Below are 23205 nucleotides of genomic sequence, written 5' to 3' on the forward strand. Positions count from 1 at the left end.
TGGTACCCCTATGACATGAATGTTTTTACACTTCATGTCCCAAATGTCCCCTAAACTATCATCAATTTTAAGTCTTTTTTTTCCCTTTTGCTGCTCTGTTTGAGTGTTTCTTTCTACATTATCTTCTAAATCACTGATTTGATCCTCTGTTTCATCAAGCCTGCTGTTTATTCCTTCCAGTGTATCCTTTATATCAGATATGGCACTCTTCATTTGTGACTGATCTTTTTAATGGTTTTGAGCATCATTATAGTCATTACTCTGAATTCTATATCTGATAAAATCCTTACCTCCATTTCACTTAGCTCTTCTTCTGAAGAATACTCTTGTTCCTTCATTTGGGACCTGTTTATTTTTCTCCCCATTTTCACCACCACTTTGTGTTTGCTTCTATGTATTAGGTAGATCTCCTATGACTCCCAGTCCTGGTAAGATGGTGTTATATAGGAGATGACCTGTGGGACCCAGTAGCACAATCTCCCTGATCACCTGAGCTGGATGCTCTAAGAATGTCCCTTGTGGGCATTATGTGGACCCTCCTATCAGAATTGAGACTTGATTGCTATTGTCCTGTTCAAACATGGAATCAACCCTCAGGCTAGATGACAATAAGACTCAACCCCAAAAACAGTGTGAAGGTTGCTGGGTAGGGGCTGATAACACAAATTGGAATTCACCTCAGCAGGATTTGGAGCTCCAAATATCTCCCTGTGGAAATGCTGCTTGGGAAGCTTATTGAATCCTGCTCTGTTGTCTGGAACTGCCCACTTGGTTTATTGGTTCTGGGACTCTTCAAAGGGACTCTGGTGCAAGCCAATGTCAGATGCTGTCTGTAACTGACTGGGTAACCTGTTTGGCGCTATCAGTGATCCACAGCATGTGGCTCCCTCTGCTGGTTTTGGTGCATGTGAAAAAGACAAAGCTGTGCACCAAGGTCTATGTTTAGTAACACCAGGTCCAGGGACAGCTCAGCAAGAGTCGCAAAGTACCCAGAGATCTACCTGTCTGCAAGCTGTCCGTTAGGCTCTGTCACTTAATGAGCCTCAGGCTGTACTCTTCAGCAGCGCTTAAGCTCCACAGGGTGGGGTGAGAGGGATCCTCATGTGTGGGTTTATTGTTTCCCCCGGGGCTGACATTGCATGGAGAGAAATACCTTTCTTGAGAAATATGGCCTCTGCAGTATGGGGGAATGACTCAGCACAGGGATCCTGGCAACTGACTTCTCAGCTCTCTCCTTTGTTCCTTTCTTTTATTTTTCTTTGTCCTGTGGTTTGCTAATTTTCTTTAGTGTTTTATTACAGTTCTGTTCTCTTTATTCTTTGCATATCCTTTGTAAGTTTTCAGTTAGTGTTTGCCATGAACTTTATGCATATCATTCTTTATATACAACTGTCTATTTTAAGCTGATGTGCATTTAAGTTCAAATATATTCTGAAAGAACGGTTTTTATCCCATCTCCATGCTTTGTTTTTATGCCATATTTCAGATCCTTTTGTTTTGTGTTTCTTTTTACTACTTATTCATTTTGAGTTGAGTTTAGTACATTTGTTTTTAGGCATAGTAACTTTTTAAACGTGTGAGTCAATATATTTATTAAACATTTGTCTTGACCTGTGAATATTTTTTCTTTCTCATGTTTTCTTACTTATGGTTATATTTTTCCTTTTCTGATTAAAGAAGACACTTCATCATTTCTTGTAAAGCTGGTTTAATGGTGATGAATTGCTTTAGTTTTTATATGTCTGGAAATTTTTTATCTCTTCAATTCTGAGTAAGAACCTGGTTGGATAAATTACTTTCAGTTGTATTTGCCTTTCTTTAATCACTCTAGAGATGTACTTCCATTACCTCTGTCCTGTAAAGTTGCTGCTAAGAAATCAGCTGACAGCCTTGTGGGAGTCTCTTTGTATGTAACTAATTGTTTTCCTCTTGCTGCCTTCAAAATTTTCTCTATGTTTTACTTTTGCCATATTAATTATAATACATCTGGGTGTGGGACCCTTTAGATTTAACTTGTTTGCAATTCTCTGTGCTTCTTAATCTTGATGTGCTTCCTTTCCAGGTTTCTGTTCCTTTTTCTCTTTCTTCTCCTTCTGGTATTTCAATAATGTGAATGTTTGTGCACTTGATGTTTCCTAAGAGTTATTAAGCTATCCTCATCTTTATAATTGTTTTCCTGTTCTGATTGGTTGATTTCTACTCATCTGTGTTCCAGGCCACTGATTCATTCTTCTTTATTAGCTAATGTGCTGTTGATTCCTTGTAGTGTGTTTTTATTTCAGTTATTATATTATTCAGGTATGCTTCATTTCTTCAGATACTTTCTAACTCTATATTGACATTCTCTCTAATTTGCGCTATTCCAATGTCAAGTTTGGTGAGCATCTTTAAGACCATTTTTTAAAATTCTTTACTCATCTCTGAATCATTAGACCTTTTATGATCATTTTATTAGTTTCTTTATTTGATATTCTTTTTTCATTTTGTTTGAATTTCTATGTTTGTTTCTATGAATTAGACAAAATAACTATCTCCTCCATTTGTGAAAAAGTGACCTTGTATAGAAGTGACCTCTACATGATCTGTGTGTGCCATATAAAATTGAAAGTACAGATGGAGCTGAGTGGATGACCACATTGTCCAGGGAGCTGGCCTATAAAACTGGACCAACTTGGAGGGAGGCTAGAAATGTGTAGTAATGTGTTGTTGATCTTGCTTGCTCCCTTTGTTTGGAGCCTAATTAGGCTCAGACAATGTATACAGGAACATGCCATGATAAACTTACAGGTAGGAGAGAGCTCCTGGATAGAGTGTCCACCTGCCATATCAAGATGGGGGTGGGAGGTATACAATGGCTCTCACTAACACCTTAGACTCAAGAGAATTTCTGAAGTTCAAGGAGAGCTCCCACAGCTCCCCAGTGTTCTCTATATGGTCTTTTTTCACATGTTATTCAGAAAGTGATGTTGTATAGACCAACCTCTTGGAAGGCTGTGTATTCCAGGTAGTTTGGGCAGCCAGTAGGGGCTGGGTAGGAACTGATGACAGCTGAGGTGCTGGTCTACTGGCCTGTAGCAGCGCCAGGAGTGCATGGTTAAGCCTATTGATCCTGCCTTGTCTCTTTATTCAAACCTAAAATGGGCTCTGGGGCAGTGTGATTGGGAATGCACTGCAGCAATCTTGCAAGTAAGCCAAAGCACCCAGAATGATGTCCCACCTCCCTTATCAAAGTCAAGGGGACATAAACAATGGTGCTTACTGCTGCCTCTGATCTGCTGTGTTCCTGCAGATTCTGGATAAGCACTATGGTATCCTGGCTTTCTCTATTGGGTCTCTTTTTCCTGTCTGTTTCAATCACCTGTCGGTTGTCTCTCAGGAGTAAGTGCTTTATTCAAAGGTGTATATTTCAGTGTGTTTACGGAAAGATGCTGCTTATGGAAAGATGCATGTTACACATCCTCTTACACCAGTCATCCTGGATCTCTCCTCTGAGACACATTATTTTTAAAGGAGATTTTCAACAATATACAAAAGTAAAAAGAATTATAGAGTGAACTTGAAGCATACATCACCTACTTTAAATAATTAACAACCCTAGTCAGTCTGGTTTTGTTGATATCCTCACCATAGAATTTTTGAAGTAAATCCCAGAAATTAAAACATTTTAAAAATAAATGTGTCAGTTTATCTGGAAGTTAAATAAGATCCTTAAAGATAGGACATGTCACCCATTCCTAAGCAATATTCCCTCCCCTTCTTTTTCTATACCTTTCCTTGTTTATTGATATTAAAGCATTTTTAAATCTCTGGCACTTATTTCTTAATTGTTATTTCATTGTGTCTCTCTCAAAAACCTGAAATGGAAGGCCCTTAAGAGCAGGGCCTTTGCCTGCCTTGTTCCTATTAAACATAGAGCATTAAACAGTGCCTGAGACATAGTATGTGTTCAAGAAGGCAGAGAAGAGAAGCCGGTGGGTGCCAAAATGTTAGCTCTGCTTGCCAGGGCAATCAACAGTGGAAATGGATGGATGAATATATACTTTGACATTCTAAATTTTTATTTTTTAGTTTCAATAGACATACAATATTATGTTAGCTTGGGATATACAACCTAGTCATTTGACATTTATATAAACTATGAAGTTATTACCCCAGTACAGATAAGTATATGGTGTAATACTTATCTGACACCATATACAACTAATGCAATGTATAACCCTATCGCTATCTTTATAACAAGAAGTAATTACTTTTCAATCACTTGTACATTTTTAACCTTCCCCCCTCATCTGATAACCATCCATTTGTTTTATATATTTATGAGTTTGCTTCTGTTTTGTTTGTTCATTTATTTTGTTTTTTATATTCCACATAAAAGGTGAATGATATGGTATTTTCCTTTCTCTGTCTGACTCATTTCACTTAGCATAGTACCCTCTCGATCCATGCATATAGTTGCAAATGTTAAGATTTCATTCTTTTTATGGTTGAGTAGTATTCCATTGTGTATACATAACACATTTACATTCTCTACTTATTCCTCAATGGACACTGGGGTGCTTCCATACCTTGGCTGTTTTAAATAATCTATATATATATATATATATATATATATATATATATATATATATATATATATATATAAAAGGCTAATATGCTAAGTGTCCATCTGACCAGTTGCTATGATGCGCACTGACCACCAGGGGCAGACACTCAATGCAGGAGTTATCGTGATACAAACTGGCCTTTTACAGGGAAATGGCACCGCAGACCTAGCACCCACAAAGCAACACTCGGCTTTCACCAAGTGGGACACAGGCCCCACCACCACCCCAGAGCAACAGCCCACCAAATCACCGCCAAAGCTGCCGATACCCATGGCACAAAATGCAGCCAACAGTCTAGCCCAGCCCAGCCCCAAAACGGTCACTGTGGTTGCTGAGTAATGATATCATGTAGCAACACCAGTCTTTCTCTCCCTTGTGATGACTAGCCTCCTTGCAGTTTCCTCAGCCCAAGAACACAACTTGCTTTATAGCCAGGTGGAAACATTACACACTTTAACCAAATGTCTGTGAAGCATTTTTCTGTGTTTCATCTCATTTGATCCTCACAGAAATCCTGGAGTAGGTAGATAGGAGACCTGGTGAAATCCTATTTTCTTTTCATTAGCTGGAAAATGGAGATATAGAAAGCTTAGAAACTTGTCCCGACTAAAAAGAAGTAAGAAATGGTGGACCTTGAAAATGACTTCAGGTTTTGTCACTGTGCAGAATATAATCAAACACTGCTGCCATTAAATATTTTACCCTTTGTTCTCCCTGCGTGATCTACAATAATAATATGCTTCGTGTTGATATTTTCTGCTGTGTTGCTGACAATTATATGAAAGAGAAGTTAGGGTGCTTCCCTAGGCTGAGAAAAGTTTAGCTAAATCAGAAAGCAGGTCTGATTAAGCAAGTTTATATACATAAAGCTCTCGCTGGCACCAATCACAGCCATGTGTTTCCATCTGTCATTGTTGATCATGAATACTGTTGACAATTCTATTATAGAGAAAAGGCCAATAGCAATATTAAAATATGTCTTCTAGTTCATTTCCTTTCAATGTGCATGAATTCATGCACCAGTCCACTAGTGCTATAATAAATGTAGGGTGTACATATCTTTTCTACATAGTGTTGTGGAATTCTTTGGTTAAATAACCAGAACTCAAATTGCTGAGTCATACAGTAGTTCTATTTTCAATATTTTGAGGAACCTCCATATTTTTTTCCATAGTAGCTGCATGAATTTAGAATTCCACCAACAATATATAAAGGTTCTCTTTTCCTTACATCCTGACTAACACTTTGTTGATTTATTGATAACCATCCCTACAGGTGCGAAGTGATATCTCATTATGGTTTTTATTTGCCTCTCTCTGGTGATTCGTAATGTTGAACATTTTTTCAAATGTCTGTATATCCTCTTTAGAGAAATGTCTATTCAGGTCCTCTGTCATTTTTTCAATTGAATTCTGTATTTTTTGGTGCCTCTCCTTTCTTACTCACCATGCTATGGGTGTGGGATCCCCCTGTTCCACATCCTCGGTGTGGCGGCTTCTTCATATGCTTAACTATAGGAATTTTGTTCAGATCATCTTTAGGTGGTTCTCAGTAAAAGTGGCTCTTTATCCACTGACATTCTTACATTATTTTCTTTCAGACAAAAAAGCCACATCTGTGCAAGATACCATCCTAATGTGCCCAGGAATAAAGATAGAACATCCAGGCCAGTAAGTGCCCAGCTCGGGGATTACATAGGCAGTTGTTGTCATCATGAGTTTTCCAGAATGTGAGATGCCACCTCTGCTGGGACAATGCCTGTCTCTTTCTTAGAGGGTTCTGGGCCACCTTGGCAACCACCTTTGTTGGAGGTCCCCCAGGTGCTCAGGGATCTGCTGAGGAAGATAGGAATGCAGGAGATGATTTGTCCAAGGGATGGTACCAGTGTTCCTACCAACCTTATGAAGCGAAGCCATGCATAGGGTTTATTCTATGAATAAAGAAGAGTGGAGATGGTGACACCAAGCTATCCCTGGTCACTTAGCCCATGGCCACAAGGGCATCTGACCCTGTGCAGGGCTCCTTGCTGTATGGTCAGCCTTTTATGCAGAGGTTGATTTTGTAGTGCATGGAAATGAGCTCAACTTACCCATGCTGTCTGCTCCCTGCTGACTAAATGCCTCATGTTCTACATCCATACTATGAGGAGAACTGTGGGCTACAGCTTAAGAGCAGGAACTGTATCAATCCGGGCTGGTGGTGACTGTCTGCCCTTTCTGTGTTTAGGAAGGTCTTCATTGAAGTTAGCCTGGACAATGGCATCAGCTTCATCAACAACGATATTAACATCATCAGTGAGGATTGTGTGAGTGTTGGGTCAGGCTACAGCCTCAATCCAGGGCTATGCACATGCCCTGCACTGGAGGGAGAGACACCCTCTGGAGGCAGGAAAAGGGACCAGAGACCCTAGGCAGGCCCAGTAGGTAGCTGGTGCTGACAGCCACCTTACCAGCGTCTCACAGCCAGCCCAGGTTTTAGCCTTTAATGAGGTAGCTGTTTCCCCATTCAGTTTGGAAAGTACCCTAGGAGTGCATCTACTAGACCTCTGGATACAGTCAGCTGGCCAGGCCTTTTAGAAACTGCTCTCTATCTGTGAACCAAGTATCATTAAGTATCGTGGCAGAACCAATTAGAGCTTTGCCCACAAGGGTAGCCAACTTGCCACTTCCCCAGGCCCAAGTCTAGTGGTAGGGAATTCTGATCTATCTGGATTCCAGCTGGGGTGAGTGGGAGATGCTGGAAGGCTGTGTGCTAGGGACCACAGGTCTAAACCCCTGCATTACCTGGGTCCCACAAATCTAGCTCCAGGCACAGGGGATGTAGACGGTCGGACCAGCTCTTGCCCTGCTCAGTTAGGTTGTGTTCCCATTGCATTGATGCAGCTGGTGAAGGGCTCTGAACTGACTCATGAACATCACAGCCCTGGCTTCTGCTCAGGGAACACATGCTGTCATTTTGCAGATGACACGCCCTCCCTTCAGATTCTCCTCTTTCTCCTGCTCCTCAGTGGACTCTCTGCTAACTCTTTCTGCACTGGGCAGGGAGGTTGTCTCTCTGCTGGTAAGGAAGCCTCAGCGATGTGGGGTGCAGGGACTCAGCTCAGGGAGAGGCACCTGGGGCTGAGGTGCTGCTCCCCAGGTGCTCACTTTTCAGAGCTCCACATCCACGTACCTTAGCCCAGGCGCATGGCATGGGCAACAGAGAGAGTTAGGCTAGAGAAGAGGTGACCCTGGGAGGAGGGACGCCTGTGCCTAATTGCCACTGCCCTGGTGTCCTGCGCCAGCTTGTGGGGTTCCAGTGGTGCTGATAACGCTGCTTCCGTCCCAGCCCTGGTCTCCTAGCCCCACTATGGCCACTGCAGATGGGGAAACCTGAGGAGAAGGAAATAGTTGGACAAGGCAGTAGGTGAGGGATGCCTGGTGCTGGTTGCCTGGCTGGAGCCTACCAATGCCCACCGCAAGCCTCTCGCATGTGTCCTTTCAGCAGATGACAACTGTACCTACAACTACCACAAGACCTGCCCCTACCACTACCCAGAAGCCTAAAACTACCAGAAGGCATACCACTGCAACAACCCAGCCACCTCCCCCACCACCACCTCCACCACCACCACCTCCACCACCACCTGACCCACCACCTGACCCGCCACCTGATCCAACACCTGAGCCAACAACTGACATGCCACCTGACACAACGACTGCCCCACCACCCGCTACACAGTTCATGCACATTGCCAACCCTCTATACCTCCTCACACTCATCCCGGCCATGCTCATGTTCCCCTTGCTCTTCTGTTGCATCTGGCGGCTATGCTTCAAGAAGGTGAGTGACTCCTGCCCATGCAGCCCTGTGACCAACCCCGGGGGAATGCCGTGCCTGCCTGCCTAATCCCACCTGTGGACAGGTTCCCATAAGCTCCATATGGCCACATGAGCAGACAAGGTACTCTGTCCTCCTCTCCCGGCATAGCCTGGGCTTCTAAGGAGCCTCCTGCCATGTGCTTCCTTCAGGGAGCAAGCCTATGTGCTGCCCTGGCACCTGGGCAGAAGTGAACCCAGACAGCCGAACACAGGGCTGCCTCACAGCAGCCAGGACTCGGAAGGGCTCAGGGGACACAGTGGAGGACACCTGTGCTGGCAAGGAAAGAAGTGGTCCCACTGGAGGCATGGGTAGTCCCAAAGGGAGAGTGATGCTGGCCTGATTCACGACTCCTGTGGCAGCTGTGCCTTTGAAAACTAGCCTGGGTCTCTGCACATCTCCAGGGCCTTCGGCATGCCTTCTTCAGTCATTACTAGGGGCCAGGTTGTGCTGGACCCCTGCTGGGCACAAGGGGACACATTGGAAGGTGCCAACGTCCTTGCAGGAGCTCACAGTCTGTTATCAAGTCTGGTAATGGTACTTGGGGCATTGGGGGCAAAATGTCAGTCTCACAGTTTGTGGCAAGTCCCCTTTGTAACCAGAGCAACAGCAAAGGACAGAGGCCGGCTTCAGGGAGGGATTGAGGCAGAGGCACTGCCTAATTGGGTCTGCAAGGACACAGGCCAGAGTATTGGATAGAGAAAGAGAAAAGCAGAGGTGTGAAAGAGCAGGCAAACCAACCAGAAACAAGCAGGTCAAATCAGGTAAAGGAGGGAGGATGAGAGAGAGAGGAAGTCCTGGGTGCGGGTGACTGTCATCCCTGAGGACTGGAAAGCCAGAGCAGGCTGCGGAGGAGGGCGGTAGGGAGGGGGATAGGAGGGGCAGATGGTGGAGAGAGGAAGGATTTAGGCCATGAGCTGTCATATGATGGTGGGCAGCTGAGGAAAACTCCCATGTGGGGGCCTCTCCCGGGGACCAGGCTCCTTAGTCTGGCTGTCTCCCCATCAAACCCACAGGGAGCTTTCAATTCCCTTTGCTACCTGAGCAGCCTGAGGCTCAGAGAAAAAGCTCATGGAGGAATGGGCATCCAGATTGGCACCCCAAACCCCATGTTCTGTCCTGCTGCTACAGAGCAGGATCCCCCGTCAGCATAGCCATCAGCACACTTCGTGCCCCTCCCAGCTCTGCTTATGTCTCTTTAACCTTCTATCTAGACATTCAAGGAGCTACCCCCAGTGCAGATACCAGAAAAGGTAAGTCCTGGTTTGGTTCTGATGTTGTCAGCAGCCTGGTGGGCACACTGACCTTGACAGAGGCCTCCTGCGCCTAGGGGCTACTTCCACTCCCCAACCCACCAGCTCCACCCACCTGCGCAGAGAGCCAGGAGGAACAAGAGGGTGTCAGCGGGGAGGGAGGGGCCCAAGGAGGACGTGGAACTCACAGAATGTCACCCAGAAAACCTTGCCCTGCACCCAAAACGGCCTGATCCAGGGCACTGTCACTGCAGTGGCGGCCTAGGGGAGCTGGTGCAGCCACTGCTAGGATCCCAGTGACATAAAGGGGGCTTTTCTTGTCAATTCCCAAAGGACTGTTTGCAGTGGGCCGTTCCTCAGGACCAGGTAAAAAAGGAGCCTTAGGTCAGGGACCTGGACCCCCCTGTGGGCTCTGGTGTACCCTGGCTCCATTTCTTCAGCCCCCTCCCTGTGTCCTCCCAGGGCAGGGGTGTGGCTGGCCATGGCCTGTAAGGACTGTGGGGCTGAGGAGGGTGCAGGGAGTCTGACCTGGCACTGAGCTGTGAGGGAGGCCAGGCCCAGGGGAGCACAGGGACGTAAGGGCAGGTGAGCAGGTTGAGGTGGCTCAAACCAATGCCCATATAAAGTAGGTGGACCTGGGCATGGTGTTCTTGAAACTTGGGGCCTGGCATCAGGGTGGGGGAGGCAACAGTTTGGGGCAGTGGGGGAGACAGGCCTCCCAGCACTGGGAGGCCCCTGAGCTGGCTGCAGTGTGACATGGGAGGCTGGATCTGCCAGAGTCAGGTAATGCAGCCCGTCACTGTCTAGTGCTCTCACCCTGACAGCCCTCCAGCACAGCACACAGCCCAGGACCGGGCTTCCCAAGGGTAGTTTGAGGGAAATGAAGGGAACTAGAAAGTACCCCCTGGTCTTTCTGGAAAGAGCCATGTGTGCAAACCCACAGGACTTTGTGTGTGTTTTCCCTGGAGGGCACTCTGTGATGGGGCAGATGCTACTCATTGGTGCGGGATTTCTCCCACAAACGTTTGCTGAGTGGCCAAAAGCTGACAGGTGCGGGGCAACAGGAGGCCTGTGTCTGCACCAGGAGCTGCCAGACCAGGAAGCAGACAGTGTTTTCTCTTTCTAGGAGCCAGAGACACATCCCATACAGACATGTCCCACAGTGATTGTCCCTTGTTGTGGGTGCCAAGTTCGCCAGATGAGAAGGATAGAGGTGAGAGAGCTCCTTAGGGAACTGTACCCTAGGGAGGCAGTGTGCATGCCTACAGCTTCCTCACAACCACGTCTGCTTTTCAGGGCAAACTGGACACCTTGTGTGACTTTGTTCAAAACTGCAGCCCAGTGCCATTGATGTGTTATCAGCCCTTGGACAAGGTAAATAGATGCTCCCTGTGGATGGAAACCTTGTTTTTGCCCTTGACAGTAGCCCAATAGGACTGTAAGTCACAGAGCCTTGTCTGGGCATCTGCCAAAGGAAGATGCTCCACACATGAAGAAATGGCAGCTAGGAGCCTTCATGCTGATGATTCTGGGCATGGCACCATGCATTTCCCTCTCATTGTGGTCTCAAGAGTGACAGGAAACTTGAGCATTACCTCGCATGTGCCAACTTAAATGAAGAAAGGCAAACAGCAATTTCTATTGGCCTCCCAGTCCATAGACCCTCCCCTCTGACCACTGACCCTCTGGGTCCACTGGCTCCACCCCATTCACGAAGTGTCTCCTAGGCTGGTCACTCAGGGCCATGTGTGGTGGCAGGCATGATGACAACACTCCCAAATTTTTGTTGGATCTTTCACATGGGACACCTGGGAGCCTAAGAGCTTTACATGCTTTTCTACTTTATTTTTGCCAGCAAAAGTAGGCATTAATATTTTTGTTCCATTTACCAAGGGGACTGATGCACAGAGAGGCTGAGTGACTTGTCCCAGCTCACAAAGGCTGGGAGTGGCAGAGCTGGACTCAAACCCGAGGCCTGGCTCCACCCTTCTCCCTGCTCTGCCCCCTTTTGAGTCAGCACTTCTGATCTCAGGAGGTTACCCCTAAACCACCAGAAGGCTCCCCTACTCAGGCCCGGGGCCCGAGGAGCGTGGTGCTCCTACCTCACCAGGCAATCACCTGCCTCGGCTTTGTGGTGCTCAGACCCTTTGCTCAGATGGCCCAGGGAGCCTGGAGGATGCTCTTGTCCCCAGGGTCTGCAGTGAGGGCTGCATGGCCACATCCAGTGAACCCTGACTCTCAGTGGATGCTCTGGGCATTTGGAAGCTCTGGGCTGTATCATTCTTATCCCTTTCTACGAGGCCTTGGGTGCTGCAGCCTCCACATCCTGTCACCCATCAGACGGTGTCCCTACTGCCATTGTCCTATGGGCCTGTGTCCAATCTAAGGACTTGGAGAGGGCTCATCCCTTCAGCACACACTCATTTAGAGAGAATAGCAATAGCAATGCTGGGTGGCGGGGGCTGTAGGGCCTCCCTCATCCTCGCTTCCCAGGCTTCCAGTTCAGGGCCAGCAGACAAGTCCCACATCACAACAATCAATGGGAGTCCAGAGTCAGGACATAGGAATTGGGGGATACCTGGAGAAGGCAAGACAGAGGTCCAACACCTGAACCAAATCTCCTAGGAAGAACCTACACTGGAGTCCAGCATCCAGGGAGAAGGGCATAACAAAGACCCAGTCTTTAGTCCTGATGGGTACTGACTCTGACCTCCTTGAGTCAAGGAAACTACAGCCCTCTGGTCTGATTTTTATATATACTAGGGGCCCAGTGCACGAGTTTTTGCACCTTGAAAGGAACTGTGGGCCGTGAGGCTGCCATGGGCACAGGGGAAGGTCTCGGTCCATCCTCTGTACCCCTGGTCCCTTTTCTGCCGGTAGCCCCGCTTCCGCCGCCGATGCTCCCACACGCTGATGGTGCCAGCCCGGCTCACACCTGCTGATGGCCTGGAGTGATTGGGGCTGGGGCCAGCAGTGGATGCGAGCGGGGCCAGCAGCAGGTGCAAGCACCAGGCAGGACTGCAGCACACGGGAGCAAAGAATTTTCAATAACCACCAGAGGCTCACCCCAGTGACAGCAACCAGTGCCCCAACTTGGTGTGGTGCCCCCACTCACCTACTCCACCATCCTGCCACAGCTGACACCCACCATGTTCTGTGTTCTGCCACCTGCTGCCAATGCCTGCTATGTTCCACAAGCGCCCCCTGGTGGTCAGTGCACATCATAGCAATTGGTTGCTCAATTGTTTGGTTGTTCCTGTTTTTCCACCGTTCAGTCTATTTGCATATTAGCCTTTTATTATATAGGACTAGAGGCCCGGTGCACAAAAATTTGTGCACTCAGGGGAAGAGCGGGTCCCTCAGCCCGTCCTGTGCCCTCTCACAGTCTGGGACCCCTCAGGAGATAATGACCTGCTGGCTTAGGCCTGCTCCTGGGTGGAAGAGGGCAGGCCCAATCCCTAGGTGCAGCCTCTGGTCAGGCTCAGAGCAGGGCCGATGGGGGAGTTGGGGTGCTGCCCCCGTCATTCACAGAGCAGGGCCGATCAGGGGGTTGAGGAGCTCCCCCCTGTCACACACAGAGCAGGGCTGATCAGGGGGTTGAGGAGCTCCCCCCGTCACGCACAGAGCAGGGCCCATCAGGGGGTTGGGGAGCTCCCCCCTGTCACTCACAGAGTAGGTCCAATAGGGGAGTTGGGGCACCGCCCCCTGTCACACACAGAGCAGGGTGGATCAGGGGGTTGGGGTGCCGCCACTGTCACACTCAGGGCAGGGCCGATGGGGAGGTTATGGCTCTACCCTGTCACACACAGAGCAGGGTCCATGGAGGGGGAAGGTTGGGGCACCGCCCTCTATCACCCACAGAGCAGGGCCAATCAGGGGGTTAGGCCCGGCACCCTGTCACACGCAGAGCCACAGGGCGATCAGGGGGTTGGGGAGCTCCCTTCTATCAGGCACAGAGCAGGGCTGATCAGGGGGTTGGGCCACCTTCCCCTGTCATGAGCAGACCAGGGTGGATAGGGAGGTTGTGGCCCCACCCCCTGTCACACACAGAGCCGCAGGGCGATCAGGGGGTTTGAGCGCTGCCCCCTGTCACGCTGATCCCGGTGCCGGGAGGTCTCGCGGCTCCACTGATTCCGGTGCTGGGAGGCATATTACCCTTTTACTATATAGAATAGAGGCCTGGCTCATGGGTGGGGGCTGGCTGGTTTGCCCTGAAGGATGTCCTGGATCAAGGTGGGGGTCCCCACTGGGATGCCTGGCCAGTTTTCAGGCTGCCGGGTGACTGAAGCTTCCAAACGCTCCTTTTTTTTCTTTTCTTTTTTATTCTGGGCCAGCTTTAGCTCTGAGGCCTTGGCTGCTGAAAACAGGCTTCTGGCCTTTGTTTACCTTCTGTGTTTGATACAATGTTGCAGTCAGGCTGGCTGAAGCCCGGCTGACTAACACAGGTTTCTGGGGTTTTGTTTAGCTTCTATATTTGCAACATAGTTGCTTAGAGTTTCAGCTGAGAGGCCGGCAAGTCAGGCCGGGAACGTTGGAGTCCACCATCACTGGAGCGAGCAAGCCTCCCTGTTCGCTTCTAGCTGCCTGGCTGCCGGCCGCCATCTTGGCTGGCAGTTAATTTGCATATCTCCCTGATTAGCCAATGGGAAGAGTAGTGGATGTACAGCTAATTACCATGTTTCTCTTTTTAGATAGGATACTAGAGGCCTAGTGCATAAATTCGTGCACCAGTGGGGTCCCTCAGCCTGGCATGTGGGATCAGGTCGAAACCAGCTCTCCAACATCCCCTGAGGGGTCCCAGATTGTGAGATGGTGCAGGCCAGTCCAAGCGACCCCACTGGTTCACAATTGGGGCCAGGGAGGGACACGGGAGGTTGGCCAGCAGGGAAGAGACCATGGGAGGGCTCCAGGGCATGTCCAGCCCATTTCACTCAGTTCTGATAGGCCAGACCCCAGCAGCAAGCTAACCTACCAGTCATAGCATCTGCTCCCTGGTGGTCAGTGCATGTCATAGCGAGCAGTTGAGAGGCCTTAGCATATTATGCTTTAGTTGGTTGAACAGCCGACTGGTAGACCGGACATTTGCATATTAAGCTTTTGTTATATAGGACATATATATTTGTATATACATTTGATTGATTTCAGAGAGGAAGAGAGAGGGAGAGAGAGAGATCAACATCAATGATGAGACAGAACCATTGATCCCCTGTGACCTGCACACCCCCTATTGGGGATTGAGCTAACAACCCAGGCATGTGCCCTAACTAGGAATTGAACCATGTTCTCCTGGTTTATAGTTCTATGCTCAACCACTGAGCCACACAGGCTGAGCTTCTTGTCTCAATTTTAATGGCATCCAAGTGACCTTCTCACTCTTCTTTTCCTTGCAGGGGAGATGTGTCAATTTCACACTAATGAAGCCCTACCTTAGGCAGTTGCCCTGCAGCCCAAAGATGTACCTTGGGCCAAGCCAAGGGTGCATCCCTCTCAACAACAGCTGCTCATGGGGCCGACATCCCCCACCTATATGCCCACAGCCTACTTCCAGGATGCTACCACTGATCGCTCCCCCTGCCCAGGCACTCTGCAGAACTACCTTGTCACTTCCACACCCATAGCCAATCTCCAGAGTACCAAAATCTCAAAATTAATAAGAAAACTTTGTATACTGAATTGGACATATATATTGAGTGGTTAAAAAAAAAGAGTTGGATTTTGTTGCTGATTCGCGTAAGAGGTTATTACCTGATGAGCATTGCTCTCTGTGTAGGGAGATTTACCTATACTGCTCTTGTAAGGACAAAACATGCTGCTGTCCTGTGAATGTGGACATGGATGATTCTCTCTCCCTCAAACTGATCTCCATCTGTCACCAAGAACTGAGACGCCTGTGTTCTAGTCAAATTCTGCTCTTTGAAAAAAATCCCAAACCATCTCTAAAATATAAATGCTATCCTGTGTCTATATTCACTGAATTTTACTAAGTCTCTTGGGCATTAAGTCTCTGTGCTTTATTTTCCTAATTGAAAAGATGGAGATAATGGTGTCTCCTTTACAGCTGGCCATGAAGCTATGGTAAGTGCTGCAATGTGCTCAGCACAGGGCCAGGCCCTTAGCAAAAACACAGGTGCCAGAAGCTAATGTCTTCCCTTCCTGCCCCAGGGGAGAAGGAAGATATGAGCTCAGAGACATCAAGAAGCATATGGAGAGCTCAGGGATGTCAGAGTGTAGACCATGCCTGAGTCTTTCAGCTCACAACAAAGGAAAACTAATTTGGTCCAATAACTGGCCCTAAAAAATGGATATTTATGAACTTCTGACAAATAATTCAGAATAATACTCCTAAAGAAGTTTATAAATGTCTTCATTATAAAGAACTATGAGGGCCCTGGCCGGTTTGGCTCAGTGGATACAGTGTCTGCCTGCGGACTCAAGAGTCCTGGGTTCGATTCCAGTCAGGGGCATGTGCCTTGGTTGTGGGCATATCCCCAGTGGGGGGTGTGCAGGGGGCAGCTGATCGATGTTTCTCTCTCATAGATGTTTCTGGATCTCTATCCCTCTCCCTTCCTCTCTGTAAAAAAAAATCAATAAAATATATTTTAAAAAATTAAAAAAACTAAGAGGACACACACACACACACACACACACACACACACACACATACACACACACACACACAAAACTAAACAAAATGAGAAAGTCTAGGAGAAACCAAGATGGCGGCATAGGTAAACACAGGAAATTGCTGCCTCCCACAACAAATTCAAAAAGACAACTAAAAGGCAAAACAGACATCATCCAGAACTACAGGAAGGCTGGCTGAGTGGAAATTCTACAACTAGAAGAAAAGAGAAAAGCACACTGAGACTCAGAGGAGCTGTGGAAGTAAAGTGCAGAGGTACAAAGGCGGACGCGGCAAGGGCTGGCAACTGAGGACGTGGCTGTCTTTCTGACTCAGGAGGGAGTCACAAGCCCCCAACTGCTCTGAATTCCAGTTCTGGGTGAGTCTCTGGGGATCCAGGCTCATACAGGGAGAAACCGGACTGTCTGCAGTGGGCAGAACTCGGAACTCGTGGGCGGCTTTCTCTCAGAGGTGCTTGCAGTGATTACCGGGGCACTGAAATGTAGGGCCCCTTAGGTCAGGGCTGGGGATCAGCCATAGCTGCTTGCTCCGCCCTGTTGATTCCCTGACACCCCACCCCACGCAGGCTGCAGCAGAGGCTTTTGCATATGAATGCCCTGGCCCTTTGCAATCTGAAAATTACCTAGCAAACTGCAGCTGGGCCAGACAGACACAGAACCTCCAAGAGAAGGCCCAAGGCCCCACAGCAGCTTGCATTGCTTCACAGCTGGGCCTCATTTGGGCACCTCCAAACCTCCAAACCCCAAACAAGGAAGGGGAATCTGCAGATCTCTTCGTAGCTCCTGCTGGGTAGCTTCAGGCAGAGGCTAAATTAGCACCTCCTTAGATCCAAGGGCCAGTGTACCCAGTGGTCAGAGTGAGACCACACAGATTACAACTCCTCAGATCCATAAGGGACACACTCAGGGGGCAGACTCAGTGAGCACCAAAGCCCCACTGAAGCAAGTCTTGCCCCAGAAGGGTGTCTTCAGCACAGAAGTTCTCCCACCGTAGACACAGCTGATTCTTACAGCCAATTGGCCTGGAGGTCAATTCCTTCCAGTGATACCTACAACAATCAAGGCTTAACTACAACAAGACTGTGTACAAAACCCACAAAGGGGTGCACCAAGAGTGTCCACCCCAGGTAATTGGGGAAGCTGAGCCACTGGGCCCAATAGGACACCTAGCACACAAAGTCACTCTACCAATGCAGGGAAACATAAAAAATGTGGAGACAAAGAAACAGGTCACAAATGCCAGAAATGGAGGAAAGCAAACGACTGGATATAGAGTTCAAACCCACGGTTATAAGGTTTTTCAAGAATTTTCTAGAAACCGCCAATAAATTTAGTGAGACCCTGGAGAATAAGAAAAAAGACCAACTAGAAATTAAACATACACTGACTGAAATAAAGAATAATATACAGAGTTCCAACAGCAGACAAGAGGATTGCAAGAATCAAGTCAATGATTTGAAATACGAAGAAACAAAAAATACTCAACCAGAAAAGCAAAAAGAAAAAAGAATCCAAAAATATGAACACAGTGTAAGGAGCCTCTGGGACAACTTCAAGCGCACCAACATCCGAATTATGGGGGTGCCAGAAGAAGAGAGAGAGCGAGATATGGAAAACCTATTTGAAGAAATAATGACAGAAAACCTCCCCTACCTGGTCAAAGAAATAGACTTACAAGTCCAGGAAGTGCAGAGAACCCCAAACAAAAGGAATCCAAAAAGGACCACACCAAGGCACATCATAATTAAAATGCCAAGAGCAAAAGACAAAGAGAGAATCTTAAAAGCAGCAAGAGAAAAACAGTCAGTTACCTACAAGGGAGTACCCATACGACTGTCAGCTGATTTCACAACAGAAACTATGCAGGCCAGAAGGGAGTGGCAAGAAATATTCAAAGTGATGAATGCCAAGAACCTACAACCAAGATTACTTTACCCAGCAAAGCTATCATTCAGAATTGAAGGTCAGATAAAGAGCTTCACAGATAAGGAAAAGCTAAAGGAGTTCATCACCACCAAACCAGTATTATATGAAATGCTGAAAGGTATCCTTTAAGAAGAGGAAGAAGAAAAAAGGTAAAGATACAAATTATGAACAGCAAATACATATCTATCAACAAGCGAATCTAAAAACCAAGTGAATAAAAAATCTAATGAACAGAGTAAAATGGTACATATAATAGAACCAGGGGCATAGAAAGGGAGTGGACTGACTATTCTTGGGGGGAAAGGGGTGTGGGGGTGCAGGAAAAGACTGGACAAAAATTGTACACCTATGGATGAGGACAGTGGGAGAGGTAAGGGCAGAGGGTGGGGTGGGGACTGGGTGGAGGAGAGCTATGGGGGAAAAAAGAGGAACAACTGTAATAATCTGAACAATAAAGATTTAATTTTTTAAAAAAAGAAAGTCTATAAAGAAATAGAAACTATCAAAAAAGAAAATATAAAACTAGACCTGAAGAATACAATGACTGTACTAAAGAATACAAGAGTGTACTGGAAAATACAATGGAGAACAGAAACAGCAAACTTGAGTAAATAAAAGAAAGAATCAGTGAACTAGTAGATCAGTCTTTTGAAATTATCCAGTCAATGAAGCAAAAAATAAAAGGAGTAAAATATGATTATGTATTATGGTACATAATAAACAGAAACAAATCTACAAATTATGGAAATCTCAGAATGAGAAATAAAAAAAGGAAAGTATTTTACACAATAAGGTTTGAAAAGTTATCAAATATGGAGAGAGAAATGGGCATCCAGATTCATGAGACCCAAGGACCTCAAACAGATTGAACCTGAAAGGGCTACACTGAGACACATTATAAATAAATTGTCATTAGTCTACAAAAAAAGAAAATTTTGAAAGCAGCAAAAGAAAACCAAGCCATCACATACATAGAAATCCTAAAAAAATTTAGGTTGGATTCCTCAACAAAAACTTGCCAAGAGAGAGATGAAATTTTCAGATGTGTTGAAAGAGGAAAAAACTGTCATTCAGGAATATTATTCGCAGCAAAGCTGTTCTTCAGAAATAAAGAAGTGATTAAAACATGCCAAACAAACAAAAGTCCAGAGATTTCATCACAGTAAACCTGCCTTACAAGAAATGCTAAAGTAGGTTCACAAAGCAAAAATAAAAGATGCCCTTGCTGGTTTGGCTCAATGGATAGAGCAAACAAGCATGTCAAACTCACATGCAGCCCACAACGAATATTTTTGCAGCCCAGCCAATATAATGGTATATAAGAAACGTTTTAATAAAAGTTTTGTAACTTAATTTTTACAATATCCTGTTATACATAACTAGAGGCCTGGTGCACAAAAATGTGTGCACTTGGGGGGGAGAGGGGGTCCCTCAGCCCGTCCTGTGCCCTCTCGCAGTCTGGGACCCCTCAGGAGATAATGACCTGCTGGCTTAGGCCTGCTCCCGGGTGGCAGAAGGCAGGCCCAATCCCTAGGTGCAGCCCCTGGTTGGGATCAGAGCAGGGCCGATGGGGGAGTTGGGGCGCTGCCCCCTGTCATGTACAGAGCAGGGCAGATGGGGAGGTTGGATGCCACCCCTAGTCACGCTCAGGGTAGGGCCGATTGGGTGGTTGGGGCACTGCCCCCTGTCACACTCAAGGCAGGGTCGATAGGGAAGTTGCAGCATCACCCCCTGTCACACACAGAGCAGGGCCGATCAGGGGGTTGGGGCGCCGCCCTCTATCACCCACAGAGCAGGGCTGATCAGGGAGTTGGGGCGCCGCCACTGTCACACTCTCTTTTATTAGATAGGATTATTAATAACCAACTACAACATTGGCTAATGACTGATGACTATAATCCTGTTGCATTCATTTCCCTTACGCACTTTATGCACAGGTGCACCAATTCTCTCCACTAATACTAGCAGAGAATATCTTAGCAGCCAATTGCAATGTCATTAGTTTTGTACTGACTTGTTTGATGTGCACAACAGGAAATATTTCACTTTTGGAGAACAAGAAAAATAGGTTCATTTGCGTTATGCTTATTAATTTGTGCAGTTATTCAGTGTTTGGTAAGTTAAGGTTCAAGAAAAAAATATTAATTTGTATTAAAATGTTCTGTTATTTTATGTTAACAATTACTCATTTATTTCAACCCTTTGTATTCAGCATGTCTCTATCGAAATAAACCTATGTTTCTATGAAAATTGAAGCTTTTGTTTTTTTGCGACCCACATAAACTTACACCTTGTTTATTTGGCCTGTGTTGGCCTTTGAGTTTGACATGCTTGGAATAGAGCATCAGCCTGCGGACTGAATGGTTCTAGGTTCTATTCCAGTCAGGGGCACATGCTCGAGTTGCGGGCTCAGATCCCAGTGTGGAGCATGCAGGAGGCAGTCATTCAATGATTCTTCGTCATAATTGAGTTTCTATCTCTCCCTCTCCCTTCCTTTCTAAAATCAATAAAAATATATTTTTTAAAGGTGATAATTAAAATCATAAAATCATTTATGTATTTGTTAAATTCACTGATAATATAAATACATTGTCAAATTCAACAATATTGCAATGATAGTACATTATTCTTGTAGAATGCTAGTTTAGGAGTTTAAAAACAAAACTATATATTAAAAGCCGTAACTATAATAATTTGTTATTAAACACACAATATAAAAAATGCATTAACTATTGATAACCTAAAATAAAAGAGATGGAGAAATAAAAAGATAAAGTTTATATGTGCTATAGATGTTAAGGTGTTATAGGCTTTAAATAGGATGTTGTAAATATAAGATATTTTATGTAATCTCATGATAACCACAAAGGAAAACCCTATAGTAGATACACAAAAGATTATGAAAAAAGAATCCAAGCATACTCCTACAAAGGGTCATCAAATGATAAACAGCAAAATTAGAAACAAGGAACAATGCATCTACAAAACAGAAAACAATGAACAAAATGGCAATAATAGGTCCTTACCTATAAATAATTACTTTTAACATAAAAGAATTAAGTTCTTCAATCAAAAGACATACAATGGCAAAAGGGATTTAAAAATTAAGTTTCAATTATGTTCTGTCTACCACAGACTCATTTACTTTTACAGATACATATAGACCAACAGTGAAAAAACAGAGAAGATATTTCAAGCAAATAATGCCATAAGACAACAGTTATAGCTATACTTAAATAAAACAAAATAGATTCCAATATAAAAAATGGTCAAAACACAATGAAGTTCATTATGTAATGATAAAGAAGTCAATCCGTCAAGAAGATAAAACAATTGTATATATTTATGCATTCAAATCAGAGCTTCTAAATGTATAAAGCAGTTTCAAACAGAACAAAAGAAGTAAGCAACAATACAATAATAGTTGGGGACTTTAACACCCCATTCACAGCAATAGAAAGAGCATCCAGACAGAGAATAGAGAGCAGATTTGAACAACACTACAGACCAAACCAGACCTATCAGACATACCCATTGTATTACATTCCATCCAAAAGCATCAGAATGCAAATGTTCTCCAAGTTCCTACGGAATAGTTTTAGGATAAATATTATGATAGACCACAAAACAAGCCTAATCAAATTCAAGAAGATTGAAATCATACCAAGCATATTTTCCAACCATAATAATATGAAACTAGAAATTAATAACATGTAAAAAGCTGGAAAATAACAAATACATGAAAATGAAACAACACACTCTTGAACAACCAGTGGATCAAGAAGAAACTAAGAAAATTTTTAAATATCATGGAAAATTAAAATGGAAACAGCATACCAAAACATGAGATGTTGTAAAAGAAGTTTAAGAAATTATAGCAATAAACACATACATCAAGAAAAAATAAATATCTCAAATAAATGAACTAAGAAAAAACTAAGGAGGAAAAAAATGGCGGAGGCATAGACGGACGTGTTGGTGCTTTGTCCCGGAGCAGATAAGGGCGAGCAGCTGAAACAGGTAACTACCAGCCCGGACAAACAAAGGAGTTTCAGCTGAGAGACAGTCTGCAGCCAGGAAAGACAGAGATCTCCTTGAAAATGGGGATGGTTAGAGATTGAGGCTGAAACCTCCCCCTGGGCGCCAGCTCAGCCTCGAGACCGCGCCATCTTGAGTAGCTGTTATCCGCATCCAGAGATCGGCTACTAACCCGGAGGCAACGGCTCTCAAGCAGCGCGACTACTTCATGAACTCAGAGGAGACCTGCTTCCCTCCACGGAAAGGTTAGACCCCCCCCAAAGGTGCGGTTTGCAATTCAGGTTGGAGTGAGGAACGCGTGTGTGCAGGGGGAAATCTGCGCCCCCCAAAACCCGCGCCCATAGAGGCCAGTGTGACCCGCAAGTGGGGAGGGCTCCTGCAGGGCTGCTGGCAGAAGGTAACACTATAAATAAGCCCATAGTTGGACTGGATGCAAAGAGGCAACTTCAGATTCTCCTGGTGACCCGCTACTTGGTGCCAGGGGCCAGAGCGCGCACAGAGACTGCGCGCAGAGACTCCGCGCAGTTCTGGAAGGTGGAGCCCTGCGAGTTCGCACAGCTTCCCAGGCTCTTGTTTACACACTTCCTCTTAAATCTGTGAGTTTGATTGTTGATCCCAGTGCATGTGATTGCCCAGTTGGGATCGCTAGCGGAGCCTGTAGGGGAAGATCGTTTTTGGGGAGCCTGGGAAACAGAGCTGGGAGTGGCGCCTGGGGAGCCAGCTCTGGGTGGAGCTGGTTCAGGTACAATAGAGAACTCCTGGTCAGAGAGAACTTATAGCCTAGGAGGTCAATCCAGACACACTGCCACCCAGAGGCAGAGCCACGGAATGACTCTTCTGTAAATACAGATAAGGCAGTATCTGTACGGGAGCCAATACGG

At 46.0% G+C, this 23205-nt stretch overlaps 1 protein-coding gene across 1 annotated transcript in view; it reads left to right on the forward strand.

Annotated features, from left to right (window-relative positions):
- The window catches only part of LOC139021564 (anthrax toxin receptor-like), a 122538-nt gene extending 107202 nt beyond the window's left edge, over positions 1 to 15336 (forward strand). Inside the window, exons 11-18 of the mRNA XM_070431950.1 lie at positions 6208 to 6277; positions 6834 to 6916; positions 7048 to 7060; positions 8048 to 8429; positions 9680 to 9718; positions 10845 to 10931; positions 11015 to 11092; positions 15109 to 15336. Coding sequence (XP_070288051.1) covers positions 6208 to 6277; positions 6834 to 6916; positions 7048 to 7060; positions 8048 to 8429; positions 9680 to 9718; positions 10845 to 10931; positions 11015 to 11092; positions 15109 to 15336 — 980 coding nt within the window. The remainder of the gene's footprint in view (positions 1 to 6207; positions 6278 to 6833; positions 6917 to 7047; positions 7061 to 8047; positions 8430 to 9679; positions 9719 to 10844; positions 10932 to 11014; positions 11093 to 15108) is intronic.
- Positions 15337 to 23205: the final 7869 nt, after the last annotated feature.

This window comes from Myotis yumanensis, unplaced genomic scaffold (assembly GCF_028538775.1).
Source record: "Myotis yumanensis isolate MYYU_CA2020_CCGP unplaced genomic scaffold, mMyoYum1.0.hap1 SCAF_13, whole genome shotgun sequence".
NCBI classification, from domain to species: Eukaryota; Metazoa; Chordata; class Mammalia; order Chiroptera; family Vespertilionidae; genus Myotis; species Myotis yumanensis.